Source organism: Chelonia mydas, chromosome 3 (genome assembly GCF_015237465.2).
Source record: "Chelonia mydas isolate rCheMyd1 chromosome 3, rCheMyd1.pri.v2, whole genome shotgun sequence".
NCBI lineage: Eukaryota > Metazoa > Chordata > Testudines > Cheloniidae > Chelonia > Chelonia mydas.
Window position 1 is genome coordinate 135,446,762 of NC_057851.1, and position 20,170 is coordinate 135,466,931.

Consider the following 20,170-nt stretch of genomic DNA (forward strand, 5'->3'; position numbering starts at 1 on the left):
TATGCTCAATTTACGGATGGCCATGAAGCTGCCCAGCAGATCTCAATACAGGTGACATGAGTACTCAGATTATCAGTGCTCCTAGTGACTAGATTTTGATGCTTAACAGAAGGAGGAACATTTCTTGAATTTACTTTGGGAATGAATGAATTGTGAAGACTACCTGTCTGAATTAAAAATACAATACAGGGTCTCACTGGAGAAACATTCAGATTTCAAAACTCATCTGATTGGAGACAACGGCTATCCAGATGTCTACTTTAATAGATAGGAAGTGAAATGATAGCTCCTTAAGGAGTTCAAACTGGGTAGCACAGTAAGGAGCTGAACGAGAGGTTCCAAGGTCATGTGCTGACTTTGAGAGGCTGGAATATGGATTGTTGACCTAAGGAAGCATTTAATGTTGGAATTTACACAAAACTTCCTTTTCTTGAACAGGCTATTAACATTATATTATACTTATATCATTATACTATGCCTCTATACATTATAGAGATTTCACCTTTTTGCTGGGACATTCATACATCCACATTAAGGCCTTCCTGGAGGAACTCAAGGCTGTGTTTCAGTTATTTAACACTGAGTTTGCGCCAGCCAAGAGAATAAGTTTTCTGTGTTAACTTCTGTTTCAGCTCTATGAGAGTGATGATAATTATTTCACTGCAGTGTCTAATTTGAAGCTGTCTGGTCCTGGATGAAGGAATGTTTTTTCCAGTAGCAAACCTTTTCTGTGAGATAGAGACATTGGAAGGTCCGTTGCTAGGTTAAGCAAACCTGACAGCCATTGCCTCTTCAGCTAGAAAGACAAAGGGTAACATGGCTGCTCTATCCTTCCTATCGTTTTATATGTTTCCAGGGAGCACTGGAAAAGCTGAGAAGGCATGTAACAGACACATTGCCCAGCTTTGCAAGAGTTTACTACCTCACATACTGGGTTCTGACACATGGAGATGCCAAAGGACGTTACTGCGATTTCATTATACAAACTGGAAAAACACCAGCTCACCAAACTGACTTACAGTGAGGATATTTGTTGATGTACATTTCACATTGCTTAATCTCATTTTTACCATCTGTAAGTCTTGTTGTTCATCTCCCTCTTGATGGGCAACATACACAGAGATAGGAAATTTTGTTCCACTCAGTGTAGGAGTTGATTTTCTCTCTGGAGTTGGACTGCTCATGTTCTTCCTAGTTCCTTTATGAAAACCTCACCAGACACGTTGACTGTAACAGCCAGAACAAATTAGTTCCATATTTCTCTTTGAATTAGTGTTTAAAGCATTTATATGAAATACTGTGCCACTTACAAGGTATTTGTCAGCATTCACTAAGTAACCAGCATTGTCTTCCTCAATGTGCACGTATGGCTGTTCACTACTGATTCTTCACCTTCTCTCTGTTACTGTTGCTGTTCACTAACATTTCACTGAAAAGCACAGAGTATTAATAAGATGGCCATGGTACTTTCAGCAGCACAGCTAATCTCTGATACTAGCGGGAACTTGTAACATTCAGCAACAGTTTAACTGTCTAAAGTTCTTACTTTAGCCCTTGTTTTTCACAGAACATTCCTTAGTCCATCCTTGATTTGCCACTGGGCATAATATTTCTAAAACTACAGGTTCTCCCCAATTCATATTTTCTTGATGAGCAGAGGAATATATGGTGCAGATTTACTCCTAATAAATACTAAAGAAATATGAAAAGCATGCAAATCAGATCACTTTATGATCAGTTAAACTAAGAAGAGCTAATATACTTTTACAACAAAAATGCATTGCAAATAGCTGTACATTTTTATTACAAGGATATCATAGCCAAATCTCAATTTATCTTCAAGCTTCAGAGTAATGTATGTCTGTTCAGGAATCCTCACATCATTCACAAACGTCTACAAAATAAAAAGGAGAAAACAGATATTGTTATACTTCAAAATGTAATAAAACTTCCAGTACCAATCTAATCTTGCACAAGAAGTTGCAGCACTACGTAATTAACATTACTGATTAATGATGCATGATCCTATTGGTGAATTAAACAATTGTGTAGAGCTATTAAACGCCTAACAAAGTATTTCAAGAAGGAAATGAAATATTAGAGTCAGCTAATTAGGGTGGTATAATCAGACTAACCTTGTAAAGCTTATTACCATTTTAATCATATTAGTAGTATGTACTGGAATTGTTCATTACAACAATATGCTGTTCCCTCAAATAGTTTTTTCCTGGTAGCCTTGTTTATCCAATCCATATAGATGTTCAGTTTTGCAGTTATTTTAAGAATGTTAACTGACTCTTGATTTCCTTGATACTACCATCATCCATCCTTTTGGGCTTTTATATAGCGCTCAACATTGTAGTATCTGAGCACCGAGGAAACAATTTCTAATAACTGTAAAAAAAAGTTTTAAAATTATGAAAAACAAGAAATGTAGACCATGTTATGTTGTAGGTTCTGATGCAAAGATTGCTTGCTGTCATAACAGAATTTGTCCAAACTATGTTGTCTTCACAGAAAACCACTACTCATTACGAGGTCTACCAAGTTGCACAAATTCAGAACTTTTAAAAAGCAGATCTAAAAGAATGATCATCTGTATCAATGCCTACTCACTATGCTGGCATAGACCCAAGGAGAAAGCAATCTTTACCATAACCATTTTTTGCCTGGAAACAGCAATTCCAAAAACTAGTGGTGATGGAAGAAGGGCATATGGAAGAAGGGCAAATGTAGAAGTGTGGCATCAATATACTTGAACTCCAGTTACTAGCCCACAAACTTTGACATGCAATGGCATGGAGTCAGAAGTACTGCATTGCTGTGGCACTGCTTGTCTAGTTCTGCAAAGACTAATCTTTAATCTTAGAAAGAAAGGCTTTCAGTGCCCAGAAAATTGTTTAGTTCAATTCTGTCCATATGAAATCTAATTTCTTCTGATGTCCATAGGCCTTATATTCAAAGATGGCCTAGGTGACCATCATATTCTAAACTGGAGGTATCTATAATTACATGATTCTGTAATGGGATGGCACAACTTAAATGGATGTAAACATCTTGGAGGTTGGGAGCCCCCACTTCCCCCCAAAAAACACCGACAAAACTCTTGAACGATTAATATATGTCCGGAATTTGAATCTTCAAATATTTGTTTTGTCCACTTAAATCTAATTTTGGATGAAACTTGCACTTTTCCTGAGAATACAGAAATGAAACTCCTTCCCCAAAATGTTAGTGGAACCTTTTCTGGCTGCCAGAATTAAGCAAAGAAGCCATTTCTGTCTAGTTTTTCATAAGGTTGCATGTCAGCATGGCACTTCAGTGTCTTTCATGAGAAGTGAACACAAAAATATCTGTTTTTGCCAGTCCTGGTGGCAAGAAAAATGTTTACCTACCGTTTGTAACTGGTGTTCTTCAAGATGTGTTGCTCATGTCCATTCCATGTTAGGTGTGCGTGCACTGCATGCAACGCTGCTGGAGATTTTTCCCCTAATGGTATCCATAGGATCAGCTCTGGCATCCTCTGGAGTGCTGTGCTCATGTGCCGGTATATGAGGCACCGCCAGCCCTGCACCCTCTCAGTTCTTTCTTGCCATCAACTCTGACAGTGGGGTAGGAGGGTGGGTCATGGAATGGACACGTGCAACACATTTTGAAGAACAACAGTTATGAAAGGTAGGTAAGCATTTTTTCTTCAAGTGCTTGCTCCTGTTGATTCCATATTAGGTGACTCACAAGCAGCATCCCTGGAGGTGGGCTCGGTGTTCACAGTCTTGCAGTTTGCAACACTGCTCTACCAGAGCTTATGCCATCCTTGGTTTGCTGGGTAACAGCGTAACGGGATGTGAAGGTGTGGACTGAAGACCAGGTTGCGGCTCTGCAGATGTCCTGTATCAGTACCTGCAAAAGGAAGGCTGCTGACAAAGCTTGCGTTCTGGTGGAACGGGTGGTCAAGACAGTTGGCAGTGACACCCTTTCTTGCTCACAGCAGAACCTGATGCAGGCAGTTATCCACGAGGAGATCCTCTGGGAGGAAACCGGCCGGCCTTTCATCTTTTCTGCTACTGCAAAAGGGCTTGGTCCTCTTGAGGTAGAAGGCCAATGCCGATCTAACATCCAGGGTATGTAGACTGCATTTCTTGCTGGATTTATGAGGCTTTGGAAAGAATACTGGCAGGAATATATCCTGATTTTTGCAACATCACTTTCAGCAAGAAGGCAGGGTGGGGCTGCAGTTGGACCTTGTCTTTGTATAGAACACTGTATAGGGTGGTTTGGAAGGGAGCGCTGTAATTTCAGAGACTCTGCAGGCCGAAGGGATTACGACCAGGAAGGAAACTTTCCATGAGAGAAGCATCAATGAACACAAAGCTAATGGCTTGAAGGGGACCCCATGAGCCTTGACAGCAGCAGGTTCAGATCCCAAGGTGGGACAGGGTCACGAACTTGAGGATAAAGTGGCTCCATGCCATTCAGAAACCTGAGTGTCATATCATGGGCAAAAACTGATCTGCTCTGAAAAGGCAGGTGTAAAGCCAAGATGGCCACCAAGTAGACCTTTACAGAAGACAGAGACAGGTCTTGGAGCTTTACGTGGACTGCAGCGATGCTGCTTGGGGAAAGACTTCATTTGACCACCCAACATGGGAAGCATTTCTAGTTGGCTAGGTAGGGTTGCCCTGGTAGAGGGCTTTCTACTATGTAGCAAGACCTGCTGCACCTGGACAGAGCACTCCCTCTCATCCAGATTCAGCCACAAAGCAGCCATGCTGTCAAGTGTAGGCCTGTGAGGGTTGGATGGAGAAGCCGCCCTTGATCCTGTGAAATTAAGTCCGGTCTCAGGGGGAGAGTCCATGGGGCTGCGACTGCTAGGTCTAAGAGCATGCCAAACCAGTGTTGGCGAGGCCATGCCGGAGCAATGAGGATGACCTTTGGCTTGTCCGCTTTTATCTTCAGGAGCACCTTGTGAACCAGAGGAACTGGCGGAAAAGTGTACAGCAGCCGGTCCAACCATGGATGGAAAAAGGCATCAGATAGGAGTGCCCTGCCCTGGCCGAGTCTCAAGCAAAAGAGGTGACACTTCTTGTTCTCCGCCATGGTGAACAGATCCACCTGGGGAGTCCCCCACCTCTGGAAGATGGCACAGATTATCACCTCGTGGTGAGAGGAGAAGGACCAGCTGAAGTGATCTGCTAGCATGCTCCATTCCCCGGGGAAGTGAGTGGCCGCTATGTGGATGGAATGCTTCAATCAAAAGTTCCATAGTCTGAGGGCTTCCTGATAAAGGACTGTGGAACGGGGCCCTCCTTGCTTGTTGATGTAGATCATCAGCGCTGTATTGTTCATCAACACTTGCACTGTTTTGCCCGCGAGTTGGCGGAGGAACACCTCGCATGCCAAGCGGATTGCCCTTCACTATGATGGTGCTCAGTATCCAGCAGTCTGATGTAGCAGCCACCCAGACAGGGAGGTAGGGCAAAAGGCAGTCCAGAAGCAAAGGAGGGGGCTGCTGATCCAGGAGGGAGACTAGTAATCTGTCCCCAAGCGCACATTCAAAAGGCCTGCTTTTTGCTGCTTGGGAAATGGCTGGTGCCTTGTTGGGCAGTGGAAAATGGTGCTTGGCTCTGTCAGCATCTGAGCCCTTTCCCTTTTTTCTCATGGGGTTCATGCCTAGTCACATTTGAGAAGCAAGACAGCTGTGATGGCCTGAAATGTTTATGAGAGGCCGAAGGGATACAGAGGCCCAAGGAGCGTAACGTGGCCCTAGAATCTTTGAGGCCGTGAAGCTTACTGTCTGGTCCAAAAACAGGGCAGCACCTTCAAAGGGGAGGTCCTGGACCAATTGCTGTGCCTTTTGGGGAAGTCCCGGAGACTACAGCCATAAACCATGACTCATAACCATTGCTGATGCCATGGACCTGGCTGCTGAGTCCGCTGCGTCCAGAGCTGCCTGGAGAGATGCTCTAGTCACCGCTTTTCCGTCTCCCGTGATGGCCACAATTTCCTGTATTGAGTCCTGTGGCAGAGAGCCCTTGAATTTGGCCAGTGAGTCCCAAATGTTAAAATCATATCGCCCCAGCAACACCTGCTGATTTGCAATGAGGAGCTGTAAACTTGTGGGAGAATAAACTTTCCTACTGAACAGGTCCAGACATTTGGCCTCTTTATTTCTGGGAGTAGAATTAGTCTGGCCTTGCCTGTCCTGCTCATTAGCCACAGAGACTACTAGTGATCCTGTAGGAGGGTGAGTAAACACATATTCAAACCCCTTTGCGGGCACATAGTATTTCATTTGTGCCCATTTGGAAGTAGGGGGCAGAGATGAGGGAGGTCTGCCACAGAGGGCTTTTACCAGTTTGATCACCCCCTCATGCACCGGCAAAGCCACCTTAGAAAGGGCAGCCATGGCTAAGATGTCAAAGAGCGGGTCTGTGGGCTCCTTAAACTCCTCTGCCTCAAGGCCCAAATTGGCTGCCACCCTCTTGAGGAGCTCCTGATGAGCTCTAAAGTCATCCACGAACAGAGTTTTAGAGAGGCCCGCGTGCGCCTCGTCAGGAGAGGATGAGGAAGAAGCCACCAGTGGGGGAGGGATGGGGGCTCCTACCTCTCCGTAAACCATCTCTGCTGGGGGAGGACCTGGGGTCTCAATACCCTGCTCTGAGTCCGATGTCTGCTCCGGTGCAGGTGGCAGGGGGTGGGAGTGGGAGGGGGGGACATGGCACGCCTCTCTGACACCGCCACCAAAGGTGGATGGGAGAAAGGTCTTAGTACTGCAGGGAACCCCCATGGATTCCAGCATTGCCACTGGACTGGCCATCGACTCAGGGGCCACAGGCGGAATGGTGCCCACATCTGGTTGGTATGCCAGAGGATGGTGCCTCTTTTGTGGGGGTGTGGTCTCAGAATCCAATGATCCCTTCCTTGTAGGAAGACCATGGGAGCACAACCGAGGCACACTTCAAACGGCTATGATGGGCTGCTGGGGAGTGATGCTCTGGGGACTGGCTATGGGAGACCAGTGATGGGTTCCAGGAGTCCAGGGATCATCGTTGAGACTCCAGTGAGCGTCATTTCTGCTCAGGAGATTGGTGCTGCTCCGGGGACTGGTGCCCGGAGGAAGAGCAATATCTGGGTTCCAGAAACCAATGTCTAGAGTTGGAAGCAAGGTACCGGGGCTCAGGTGATCGGCTCCTGGAGGACAGTGACCATTGCTGGCCAGCTGGGAAATGCTATCTCGAGGTTTGGGATGCACTCGGATACGGTAGCTGGCACCATGTAGGGGACCACTGTGGGAACACTAAAGCAGGTTTGCCCCATGAGAGAACTGTCTTAGCTGGCTTGCAAAAAGAAAAGGAGTACTTGTGGCACCTTAGAGACTAACCAATTTATTTGAGCATAAGCTTTCGTGAGCTTTTCGTGAGCTACATTATATATATATATATATATATATATATATATAATGTCTTCTGCAGTTTCCACAGTATGCATCCGATGAAGTGAGCTATAGCTCACGAAAGTTTATGCTCAAATAAATTGGTTAGTCGCTAAGGTGCCACAAGTACTCCTTTTCTTTTTGAGAATACAGACTAACACGGCTGTTACTCTGAAACCTGTTAACTGGCTTGGTAACCGACTGCCGATTATGGGGTGTAGGAGGGACCAGCAAAGCCATGAAGTCTTTAGCTGCCTGGAAGGCCTCAGGCATGGACTGCACCCTAAGATGTGGTACATCTTTGCCAGATATACAGAGCGGGTCCCGGACTGGGCTGGTAGGGTTGCACAACTCTGCGAGACAGAGAGGCCTGATGCGGGTTGCAACTCTCTTTCTAAGTCTTTCGTATTCCCCGTGGGCACTGGGGAGCGCCCTATCTTGGTGCACTTCTTTTATCTATTCCTTGGTGCCGGGATGTTGAATGGTGCCGAGAAAGACATGGTGCTGGAGGAGCACTGCACTCTGAGGTGGACATGCTCAGTGCTGAGTCTGGCAGTCTTGGGTCAGCTGTCGGCGCAGCTTCCATCAGGATAGCTTTAACTCTAAAGTCCCTTTCCTTCTGGGTTCACAGGCAGAAGCCCCTTCAAATCCTGCACTTATCACGAACATGGGCTTCCCTGAAACAGTTAAAGCAGCTGGAGTAAGGGTCGCTGACCGGCATAGGCTTAGCACACGCCACACATGGTTTGAAGCCCAGGGACCAGGGCATGCCCCATCCTGGGAACGATATCCTGTAAGGGGACTAACTAATAGTGAGAAACTATATAATACTTACCTGTAACGACAACATCTGTTTACAACAGGAATCAGAAGAAACCATTAGAGATTTGCTGAAGAAAAAGCACTGTTCCTGCAACTGTCATGGGCGGTAAGATGGAACTGAGCCAGTGCAGGGCTGGCGGCGCCTCATGTACCGGCGCATGAGTACGGCACTCCAGAGGGTGCCAGAGCCAACTCTACAGATACCACTAGGGGAAAACATCTCTGGCAGCGGTGCACATGGCGCACCCACACCTAACACGGAATCGACATGATCAAGCACTCTAAGAAGAACTTCATCTATGGAGCAACTATAAAACAAAAAAGTACTTCTTTTAAAGAGAAAAAGAGAAGAAGAAGAAGTAGTAATAACTACACTAAAACTGACAGGTAAGGTACTATCTACTAAGGGAAAAGGAGAAGCAGGCTCTGCTGTGGATGCTGTCCCTGCCCAAAGGCAGTAGATAAGGAACTGTGGGGTGGTCAGACTGCACAGCGCTATAGATACGTCCCTCTCACAGTGTGTGTGTGGAGGGAGAGGTAAGCACGTGCAGTCCAACAGGCACTGCTGATGAAGATCTTCAATTCCAGGTGCAGGGGGTGCTGCCGCACCTACATTTGGGCACCCATGGGGACATCACTGGAAGAAGAATCTGCACTCTTATTGGAAATTTTTAAACACAGGTATTCTCCACAAGCAAATGTACACAACTGAGCTATAAAGCACCTTTATCAGGAATACAGCCACTATTGACATGCATTTTGGAAATGCTTGCGTAGCAGTAGACAGGTCAACGGGCAAGACTGTAAACTGATAATGGGTGCTGTTGACTAGAAATCATAGGAATCTCCTGTGGCTGTCATGGATAACCACATGAAAAACTGAAGGTAATGTACCAGCCACGAGAGTCCAGGGAGGGGATTATGGAGGCTAGAGTGATCATGAGAAACCTTATTTGCTTTAGCTATTCAAATTTCACTGGTTTAGCTGGGTTGGAGATATGGTCAAGGCCTCTGGGATAAGGAAGTAACATGAATAGAAACATTTCTCTCAGCAGAGAGGGGGAGCCTTCTCTATAGCTCCCAAATGGAGGAGAGACTGGCCCTGCTGGAGGAGGACAACCTTGTAAGAGTGCTTGTTGAAGAGGGACAGGGAAGGCAGACGGGAGGGATGGAAATAAACTGCAGTGTTTATCCCTGTTCCAGGGTACTAAGAACCTAACAATCTGTGATCATATGGACCCAACCACATGGAAATAGGATAACCTGTTGGGAAAAAATAGGGGAGGGAGAAACTGGCACGTAATGATCCAGTACTCTGCCCTCAACAAGAGAATCAAACAGGCTGCTTGGGATTTCCAGACTGTGTTGAAAAAGGCATCATGGAAGAAAACTGAGGAGGTGGAGTTATCCTGTATTTCCCCCCCCCAACTTTTCCAGAAGTGATCAGACTGCATAGGTGAGAAGAGCTGGTATCTGAAGACACTGAGGGTGGAATTGTTTTCTTTTATGGAAAGGAGTGTATATTCCGAATGATTTCAACATGGCCCTCAAATCTTTGAGACTGAGGAGCTTTTCATCTGTCTTCTGTGAGAAGATGGAAGGATCTTCAAAGAGGAGATCCTGGATAATCTGCTGGACCTCCTGCAGGAGACCTGACGGTTGAAACCATGAACACCTCTGCTTCATTACTGCAGATGTCATGGCTCTGTCTACCAAAGCTGCCCAATCTAAAACAGCTATCAGAGGTCCTAGACACCAGTTTCTCACATTCCAAGGTGGACTGGAATTTCTGCCAGGCACTCTCTGGCAACTTGTCTGAGAACCCTGTTGAACCAATTGTTGCAGAAGGAGAAGTCCTATTTGACAAGTCTTGTTGTTTAGAGATACAAAATTGTAGGGCAGCTATGGCCAACTACCGAAAAGGTCTAGTCTCTTTGTGTCTTTGTCCTTTAGGATAGAAGGCGATCCCTGACATGCTCTTTCATTCACTGCTGAAACAACTAAGGAATGTGACAAACGGTGGATGTAAGAATGTCCATAGCCCTGCAAAGGGCCATGGTACCTTCTCTTAGTCCTGTTAGTAGTTGGAGGCAGAGGATGCCATTTGCCACAGATTTTGTAGGGTCCACAATGGCTTCATTTATATGTAGATGCACTTGAAAAAAATCCTACCAAATGCAGTATGTCCACCAGCCTATGGAAACTCTCCTGAGCCTCTTAAATCTGAATGCCAAGAGAGGTAGCTATTTTTGTTAGTAACTCATGGTAGGCCCTGAGGACCTGTAGTTGTCCTGGACAAGATAACAATCCCCAGCACCACAGCCTTGTCAGGTGATGATGTGACGTGCAAAGAAAGTTGAGTATGAGCCTCTTGTACTGAGGAGGATTGAGATTCCAAAATCTGAGGCTCAAATTGAGGTTTCTGCTTGGTATTGGCAATATCATCATTGGTTTCCTCATGGGAACCAGCCCAATGTCTGCTTGGGGATCTATATAAAGAATCAGGGTATCTGGTGGTGGGAGGCAAGCCCAGTTGGTTCCAGTAAGGCAGTTGGTAAGGCACAGGACCCAGCCACAACCACTCCAAGGATCTGAGTCTCTGATCTGATCTCAGGAAATCAGATGGGTAACAGGAGTGGAATCCTCATTATGAAGGTAAGTGTCATCTTCTATCGCAGATATTAGGGCCATCAAAACCTACCTCAGACTCAGAGGAGGACTCTGAATTCCCTGACCATTGAGGAGCTACACCAGTTGATGACAAGGTGAGGTGGCATCCTCTGAAAATGTTGGTATCAGGGACAGCATACTGGGTTTACTCTGGACTTTACTGGGCAAGGAAGTGCTGGATAGTCTGAAGACGCAGCTGCACACGGTACCAAGGGCTGAATTTGTCTTAAAAGTAAGTCTGTAGACACAGTCTAAGCAGGAACCAGTACTGGCTGGTGTGTCTCCTGTGCCACCGGAGAATCTTGTACTGAGATGCAGAGCTGGTCCTGTGTTGCTGTGTCCCCTCTGGCATCATCGGTACCAAGGTATTTCCTTGATGCTGCTATTGTTGCATCGAAGAGGTTGGCACTGCAGTGGGAGTTGGTCCAATGGCTCAGGTACTACTGCCAACAACTCCTGATGAGAAGCGGGTGGTCTTTCCAGGTAACATTTTATTTCCTCAGGTGTTTATTAGTGGATGGTACTGGGGAGCTGGACCTTCCAAAGGAGCTTGGCTCCTTTGAGGAATGCCATTCCAATGCTTTGTGCTTCTTTCTTGACACTGGAAAAGGGGTTCAGTGATGACTTTCTGGTGCAGTGTCCAGAGAGGCACTCCTATCCAAAGGGAAAGTATTTGGTACCTGCCCTGAGTGGGAAGGTGCAGAAGGTGGATGCAGTCTCACCCTTCAATCCTTTTTTGTCCTTTTTTCAATCCTCTGAAGATGTGGCACTCAAATGTGACCCTCAAGGAGGCACTTTAGGCATCTGGAATGAGGGTCATTCATTGGCATAGACTTTTTGCAGTAAGCGTAAGGCTTAAATCCCAGAGACCAAAGTGTATTGTAGTACTGGACAACAGCACCCCTTGTATAGTGGGGATTCAATAGCAAAAGTTGTAACAGAAAATAATGAAGAAAATATATGCTAATTTACACAAACCTGTAATACTAATTATTTCCAGAAAGGAGATTGTGACGTAGTTGACATGAACTGTGACCATATAGATCATTGTTGCAACCAGGGTCCTATGGTTGCACCAGGTCTTGTACAGAGGAGGGCAAGTGGGGTGTCTATGGAAAGGTTATAGTTTGCTGGTTATGACTGTGCTGTCTGTATGTGTGTATCATGTTTATATCTGAAGTTATGAATATTGGCTATGTACTTGTATCTCAATGTGTTTGATTCTAAGTAGCCTCAGTGAAGCATTTGGTCAGCTTCTTGAAAAAGGACTATTATCAGTAAGTGCCTAATCAAGAAACACTTAACTGACAATGAACTTTGGGAGACGCCAATCCACATCTGAGCTTTCCTGGGAACGTTCAAACTAACATGTAAACAATGGTGTTGGCCTGCAAAAAGCTGAATCATTTATAGACATATGACTTGCCCAGGTGGCTACAAATTCCATCTTGTTGCTATGATTTTGTACAGGAGAACAAAGGGGTTTCCGCCCACAAGAGAAAGAACATAAAAGGCCCTGGAAACCCCTCCATTTTGTCTTCAGCTGGGTTAAGAGATGGCCTCTCCACGCCCAAGAGATGCCTGAAATAAACTGGAACAAAAGGACAGTAACTACGGGGGTTTGAGTGATTGCTGGACCCAGACTAGGAAAGAGTCCAGTCTGTGAAAGAAGCTTATTGGAACATCTCTAAGGGCGAGATTTACCTGTATGCAGTTTCTTAATGTATTAGGCTTAGACTTGCATGTTTTGTTTAATTTTGCTCGGTGACTTACTTTGTTCTGTCTGTTATTACTTGGAATCACTTAAATCCTACTTTTTATACTTAATAAAATCACTTTTGCTTATTATTGAACCCAGAATTAGTGACTAATACCTGGGGGAGCAAACAGCTGTGCATATCTCTCTATCAGCGTTATAGAGGGCGGACAATTTATGAGTTTACCCTGTATAAGCTTTATACAGAGTAAAAACAGATTTATTTGGGGTTTGGATCCCATTGGGAGCTGGGTGTCTGGGTGCTGGAGACAGGAGCACTTCTTAAGTTGTTTTCAGCTAAGTCTGCAGCTTTGGGGCGAGTGGTTCAGACCCTGGGTCTGTGTTGGAGCTGACTAGCATGTCTGGCTCAACAAGACAGGGTTCTGGAGTCCCAAGCTGGCAGGGAAAACGGGCTCATAGGTAGGCTCAGCACACCAGGTGACAGTCCCAAGGGGGTTTCTGTGATCGAGTCCATCACAGAGATAAACTCAGATTATTGCATAATGTAGGGATGGCCAAACTTACTGACCCTCCAAGCTGCATATTACAATCTTCAGAAGTTCGAGAGCCTGGGCTTGGGACTTCAACCCTGCAGTGGGGTGGTGGGGCTAGGGGCTTCTTAAATGTGGGGTCATGGGGTCTCAGGGCTCCAGTCCCCTTGGGGCACACCTGCCAGTGCTCGGGGTTTCAACACCTCTCTTGCTGAAGCCCTAAGACTCCCACGCCCTGCTGGGTAGAAGCCCCTAGGGTCCCACAACCTCACTGCAGGGCATAAGCCCCGAGCTCTCCCAAACAGTCTGGCAGGTGGAGAATGGGGGAGACATGGGGGCTCCGAGAGCTGCACTTTAACTGTAAAAGAGCCACGGTTTGGCCACCCCCTGACATAATGAGTAGTAACCGTCTGACCACATGTGGACATATCTAATATAGACAGCAAGTGATGCCCTAACAGCGCCCATTACCATCTAACAGTGCTCAAGTCACCACCAAAGTGACCCTTCTGGTCAAGTTTTTGCACTCTATTAGTTCAAGGTCAATATTTTCAGAAACCCCTTACCTATGCAAGTCTCTTGCAAGTGGTTTCTCACCAGCACCTGCTTCTTTGTGATCACTGTTAAACTATTTTTGGAGCATGGCACAAAAGAAGCCATCATACTAGTGAAGTATAATGTACTAATGAATTTGTCTGACAAGAAATCTGAGTCTCAGCTGAACTAATTTGGAAAACTTTTTTTATGATTGGGTGTCTAAATGACCTGCTGACCACGTTGCCACTGTCGAACTATGGAGATCATAGTAGAGTTACTGGCCAAGTATGTGAAGAAGGAAGAGGACAGGGCAGATGCTGTTTGTGTTAAGTTTACAAAGCAACAATTCTCTGTATTCATACAAACACAGTAATTCTCGTTGTGAAGAGACCAATCAAGGCTCATGAGAGCAGAAGTCCCACAAACACCTCAGGGCTCCACTACCACAACAGAGGTGGCAGCTTCTTATCCATTCTATTACCTACCCATTTGGGCTTGCATGGACAACAATGGGTTGGGCAAATCCCCGCCTTAACTTTCCTCACACCTCAGCATGACCTCTCTACAGTAGGCTACAAAGACTGTCATTTAAAATATAATAAAAAACTGCACAAAAGTATGCCATCTGGTCCGACTGAAAAAAAAAAAAAAAAAAAAGAGAGCCAAGCAAGGAATTACCCCTTTTAAAAATAAAATAAAAGAGAAAACGCCCTAAACATAAGCAAGGATCTGGAATTGTTTGAATTGGTCTTAAATTTCTCCTCCCATTCTATGTTTGCTCATACTTGTTTTCAGCTTTAGGAAATTGACCCTTTTAAAGCATCACATATGTTACTAGCTGGGATCATATTGTTAGAACATAAATGAAAATAGGTTGTGATGTGTGTACCAAGGAAATGTTAATTTTTCAGTTCTGTGAAAGGTGTGAAGTTACTGTATACACTGCCCAGGAACTTTTGTTGTTTGGCTGAAGTATGACATTGTGATGTCAACGAAAGTTATGAGCTATGGGCATCAGGTTTAGCAGAAAACGGGTGAGGTTCAGAAGGAAGAGATGGGTAAAAATGTAAGGACTACAGTCATATGACCTAATATTCTCTACCCTAACTTGGGGAAAATAAGGAATCCTTTGATATGTAGCCTTTGCATGTTGGGTGAGCTATCACACTATGTCTGAGGCATGATGCTGGGGAGATTAAAACAAAAAAACAAACCAAAGACTATCGATAAACACATGGGCAATACTGATTTAGCTTGTCATAAATATTACAGGAATTGAAGTGCATTGAAGAGATGGCATTCTCACTAAGTACAGTCCCAGGAGTCACAGTGAACATGTTTTTTAAATATACAGTAGAACCTCAGAGTTGCGAACATCTGAGTTACGAACAGATCCACACCTTATTTGGAACTGGAAGTACACAATCAGGCACAGCAGAGACATAAAAAAAGAAAAGTAAATACAGTACAGTATTGTGTTAAATATAAACTACTGAAAAAAAAGGAAAAGTTTTAAAAAGCTTTGACAAGGTAAGATAACTGTTTCTGTGCTTGTTTCATTTAAATTAAGATAGTTAAAAGAAGCATTTTTCTTCTGCATACTAAAGTTTCAAAGCTGTATTAAGTCAATGTTCACTTGTAAACTTTTGAAAGAACCATAACGTTTTGTTCAGTTACGAACATTTCAGAGTTATGAACAATCTCCATTCCCGAGATGTACGTAACTGAGGTTCTACTGTAAAATAAACAGGTTTTATACTTCACATTCTTTAATTCAGTCACAGCTACAGGCTATATAAAGTTCATATGGTAATGTCTAAAAGGACTACTAAAATATGACAGTAGCTAAACTTTAAAATAAACTACTATGACGTACTCTAATATATTTAACACACTTACAGAAAGGTGAAAGCTTACCCAGCAGGTTGCAAACGCAATCCCTAGAAGTCCCTTAAAATGTAAAAAATCATATGAAGCTTTTTATGAAGAGTTCTGCTCTTGAGAACTTTATTGCCTCTTTATTATATTATAGATTTTCTATCCACTACTTCACATTTATTACATGATATTCACAGATAAATTACAATGAAAAAAGAAGATATGCTAAAATAGCAAAGACAAATTACAAAATAAACTATGGGAAAATAATTGTATATGAAATCAACTACTGGATAACTTTTTCACATAAGTATACAACATATCCTTTTTTTCCAGAAAAAAAGAGGAAAAAGGATTCCAATTCATTATTAACATGGCTAAACATGATTTCCTACAGTAAGTATGCTTTCCCTAGCACTAAAATTTTAGAGAGTGTGATGCCATCTATTAGTGTGCTTATATACTGACCTAATTCAACTAGAGATTTGTTGCTTCTGTATTTCTGAAATGCTACAGAAGTACTTTTATTATTTGTATTAACATAGTGCCTAAGAGCCCTAGTCATGGACCAGGAACCCACTGCAATATATGCTGTACAAATACAAATACTTACATCATGTTCATTTTTATTCTTCTGAACTTCCTCTACTTCAACTTTAATTTAACACAAACATGCTCTGGTATTACTGTAACATTTAACTTTGCCCCTTTTAAATGTTCCATAGTAGCAGGGAATAAAAACATTTTATTTAGCTGTTCTCCTCATTTGCATTACTAGAACTTCATGATTATTTGTTAATTATCTGTTTGTTTTCAATTTTTTTTTTAAAAGATATATCCTACATGACTGGGGAAGCCATCTTAGATTTGTTAACTTACCCCATTTAGGCTGCCCAAATCCTTCACCAAGTGTTCATCTGAAGAGGCATCATAGTTAACTACAGCATGTTGCTTGTCCACACTACGTGACTGAAATATTAAAAAGATTAAAATTAATGCAAGGAGATAATAGGAAAGCTACAGATGAAAAGAGAAGAAGCTACAGACAATCTTTTTCATACTAACATAGGTACAGTTATGTGCTTTCTATTGACGTGTTCTACGTTTATCAAAGTAACTGAATGTGTTTGTGTGATTTATCTACGATACCCGACCTTCCTTGTTTCATGGTCCTGAGTTATATTTTCTAGAACTCTGTCACTAGAAGCCTCTACAGTTTAGATTTACAACACTTCCAAACATTTACAAGCCCTTAATGAAATGTAAAAACTACCACATTATTTCAGATGGGCTAGAAGTATATTCTGTTGTACCAGGTGTTCCCCAAGGATTGCTAGCAGAGAGACGGTTTTGTAACATGGATAAATAATGTGGAAACAACAAGGACTAAAATCATTATATTTGTGCCAGATACAGATGAACTTAAATCTTCAGCATCAACAGGCTAGAGTATTAACCCATTACGCTATTTACAACAATGCACCATGAAAGCATTATTTTACAAAGAAGCTTAATAAAAATGTATAAAACCAGGGAACCAATTTCCCCTCCATATCATTTAGTATGCTAGAAAAACAATTTTAAGGTGATTATTCCAAGGGCAATGTGTGTATCAAGTTTGATTGTCTGACAAACAAATATAATTGTCCCAAATATTTTGTGTACTAAAATGGATGTATATTTGTTAAATTAAGTTGTATCCACCTCCCTGAAAGATATTAGCTCACCAGCACTTGGTGTATGCACAGAACATTGGTTTTGACAGTAACTAGGAAACCTCATAAACGCTAACAAATGGCATGTGTGTCCATTGCTGCAAGAGAACACACATACATTTAGCCATACACTTGCCTCCCAAAGTGCAGAATGGGGGACATCCTTCACTGAGTGAAACCACATGGTAAATTTAGGAGAACATTGGCACAGGTGAGTAATCACCTTTTCCGGAGTTAAGTAGCATTTGCAAAGAAACAGCGGGAAGAGGCCATTTTTAATTTCCAGCTTCTGATTGGAAAGAGTTAGCATAACCAGATGGTTAGTGCTGGTTATCAGAATGTCATTCAACTATCATTTTCTGTACTGCAGTTCCCATTGTTCTGGGCTATATGGCAATATACATTTTTCCCAGACTGCTGTTTTTGTATTACTACTAACATCAACTGTTAAAGAAGAAATCAAAATGCTAAACAAGTATTTTTAGCTACAATATTACAAATATATGTAGGTGAGTAATGTATTGCTATAATTCACAAACATAACATCTTTAGAAAGCAGGACACTGTTGATTTTGTTTTTACTATCATATATGTGACATGTTATATTAACTGAGTTGTGTAATAAAAATCTGAGGTAAGTTATTTGATAGATATTTAGAGGTTGGAGACTATGCCTGTTCTTAATACGTTAATGTCTTATAGAAAACAAAAATCAAACTGACAACCAAAAAAGTCTGTCTCATGGCTATGGTATAAACTAAGTAAAGGTGAAAAGCTCAATATACAGTATTCCATTATTGATTTCTTCCAAGCAATTCATTATGCCACAATTATTTATTAAAAGGAAATGTAGATCCTGCAGAAAATAAAGTGTTATGAAAAAATATTTAACATTTTTGTTTGCAGTGGTGTTGTGGATATTTTGATGTTTCTTTAAAGCTGGTAAATTTACATTTTTGGACACTTGTGATTTTCTATTTACTTGTGCAGTATACTCTGAGCAAACACACATACCTGATACAGACTTACAAAACTGCGCGTTTCACAGGCTGGTAATCTTAGATTGTGAAGTCATCGTGTAATGGTTGAAGTGATTTGATACATATGGTTATTATTATGCCTTTAAACTTGAGTGTATTCTAGTTTTGTATCATTAACAATTACTATCTGTCACACCAGATAACTAAGCATTACCTTAGCCAGTTGCCCAAAACACCTACATACAACAAGACTTAGACAAGTTGCTGATTACCTTCATGTTCCAATTTAAAGTCTCCAACCGACGTTCATATTTCCTCTGACCCAAAAGAGATATGCATGTAAGGATTCCAGGCCAGAGTTAATCATGAAAAGGCTTTATTTTTATTATTTAAATATGTGACCAAGAATTAACCTTCAACAGATTCTTCAGAGGTAGAGATACTTAAACTAAGGATTCAGGATTCTCCAAAGACTTCTGTATCAGACAATTCAATGATATTTCCTGAATGTAATTAAGAGTGTGGAATTTCTCTTGCTTCCTATCAAATTAAATAGATCTTTAAATTAAGAGCTTGCTTTAAAGTCAATCTGTTCTGCTTTCAGGTCCAGATTTCTCATCATGTTTACCTCACAACTGTTTCCACGATCTTGCACAAAATGTTAGCATTAAACCCAGATTCACAAAAATAAACCGTCACTTATAAATCTGTTACTAATGTTTCTTCTAGACTAACAGAAGAAATTTCACAATACATACTGTCACAGTATGTGTTAAGTAATACCCCAATTTACTATATTGATTCCAGGTTTCAAGATTGGAAAAACAAAAAACGGCTAAGGTACGAAGAAATAGGGAGGAACAATCAAGGGAAGGCACAATATTTTTATTAAATCAAACATACTCAGTATGACACCACCAGTAAAGGTTCCACAGTTAAGGAGAGTCTAGCTTCCCACCCCCCAATTCTAAGTTCTGTTTTCTATCCACTGTAACTTTTGTTTGGAATAACTAATTTATTAGAAATTGGTATGCTTAATATCAGGTATGAAGAATTTCTGACAAATTTGGAAAGTGTCGGATTAAAGATTGTATATGTTACTGACAATAAAATGGATTTTTAAATAAAAAACACTTTTAAAGAAAAGGTTCCCAGTGTCTTGGAATATTTTAGCACATATCTTCTCTGCATTGGTAGGACTAACATCTCTCTCAATCACTGCCACTAGAACTGTAAGGTCTGGAATCTTTTCACCATTTTATGGTTGCCAATGTCTTATCCATCTCTCTCACTTCTTAATAGGCATATTGTTTTTTTTTTTTTTTTTTTTGCTGCTGCTGGTTTTAAGGAATCAAATGCTGCATGGATTCCAGACTGGGATTTTCCCTCTGGTATTACTTGTGGTCTTCAATTCAAACTTGCAGCCTATCACCTTCCTCTTCTCTATGGGATTTTATTGATAGCACTCATTTTTAAACAGAGGAACAAATTAGGATCAGGGCCCAATTATGTTACATGTTGTACAAACATAAAGGAAGACAGTGTCTGCTCAAAAGGATTTATAATTTAGAACAGCGGTTCTCAACCTATTTACCATTGTGGGCCGCATATGCAGCTCTCTGTGTGTTATATGGGCCACATCCACTATGGGCCACATCCACACAATCTATATACTACTTGTATGGCCCTGAGGATGTTGCGGGGGCACAGATGTGTGCTGATTGGGATGCTGGTTGAGAACCGCGGATCTACATGGTCTTGAAAAGTAAAAAAAAAAAAAAAAAAATCCAGTTCAATATAGATTAGTTTTAGAAATGTGGCTGTTTTGAGGTGGTGAGGTGATGTCGGGGACTATGCCATTTGAAATGGACTTTTATAGTAATTTCAGA

The 20,170-nt window shown here is 42.3% G+C and overlaps 1 protein-coding gene across 14 annotated transcripts in view; it reads right to left on the bottom strand.

The window, feature by feature from the left end:
- The window catches only part of CEP170 (centrosomal protein 170), a 188,873-nt gene that overhangs the window by 112,174 nt on the left and 56,529 nt on the right, over positions 1-20,170 (bottom strand). For all 14 annotated transcript variants that reach the window (XM_043543338.1, XM_043543343.1, XM_043543345.1 and 11 more), the window contains 2 exons: positions 16,466-16,555; positions 1,816-1,894 (listed from right to left, as the gene is read on the bottom strand). In XM_043543338.1, the coding sequence (XP_043399273.1) occupies positions 1,816-1,894; positions 16,466-16,555 (169 nt within the window). The remainder of the gene's footprint in view (positions 1-1,815; positions 1,895-16,465; positions 16,556-20,170) is intronic.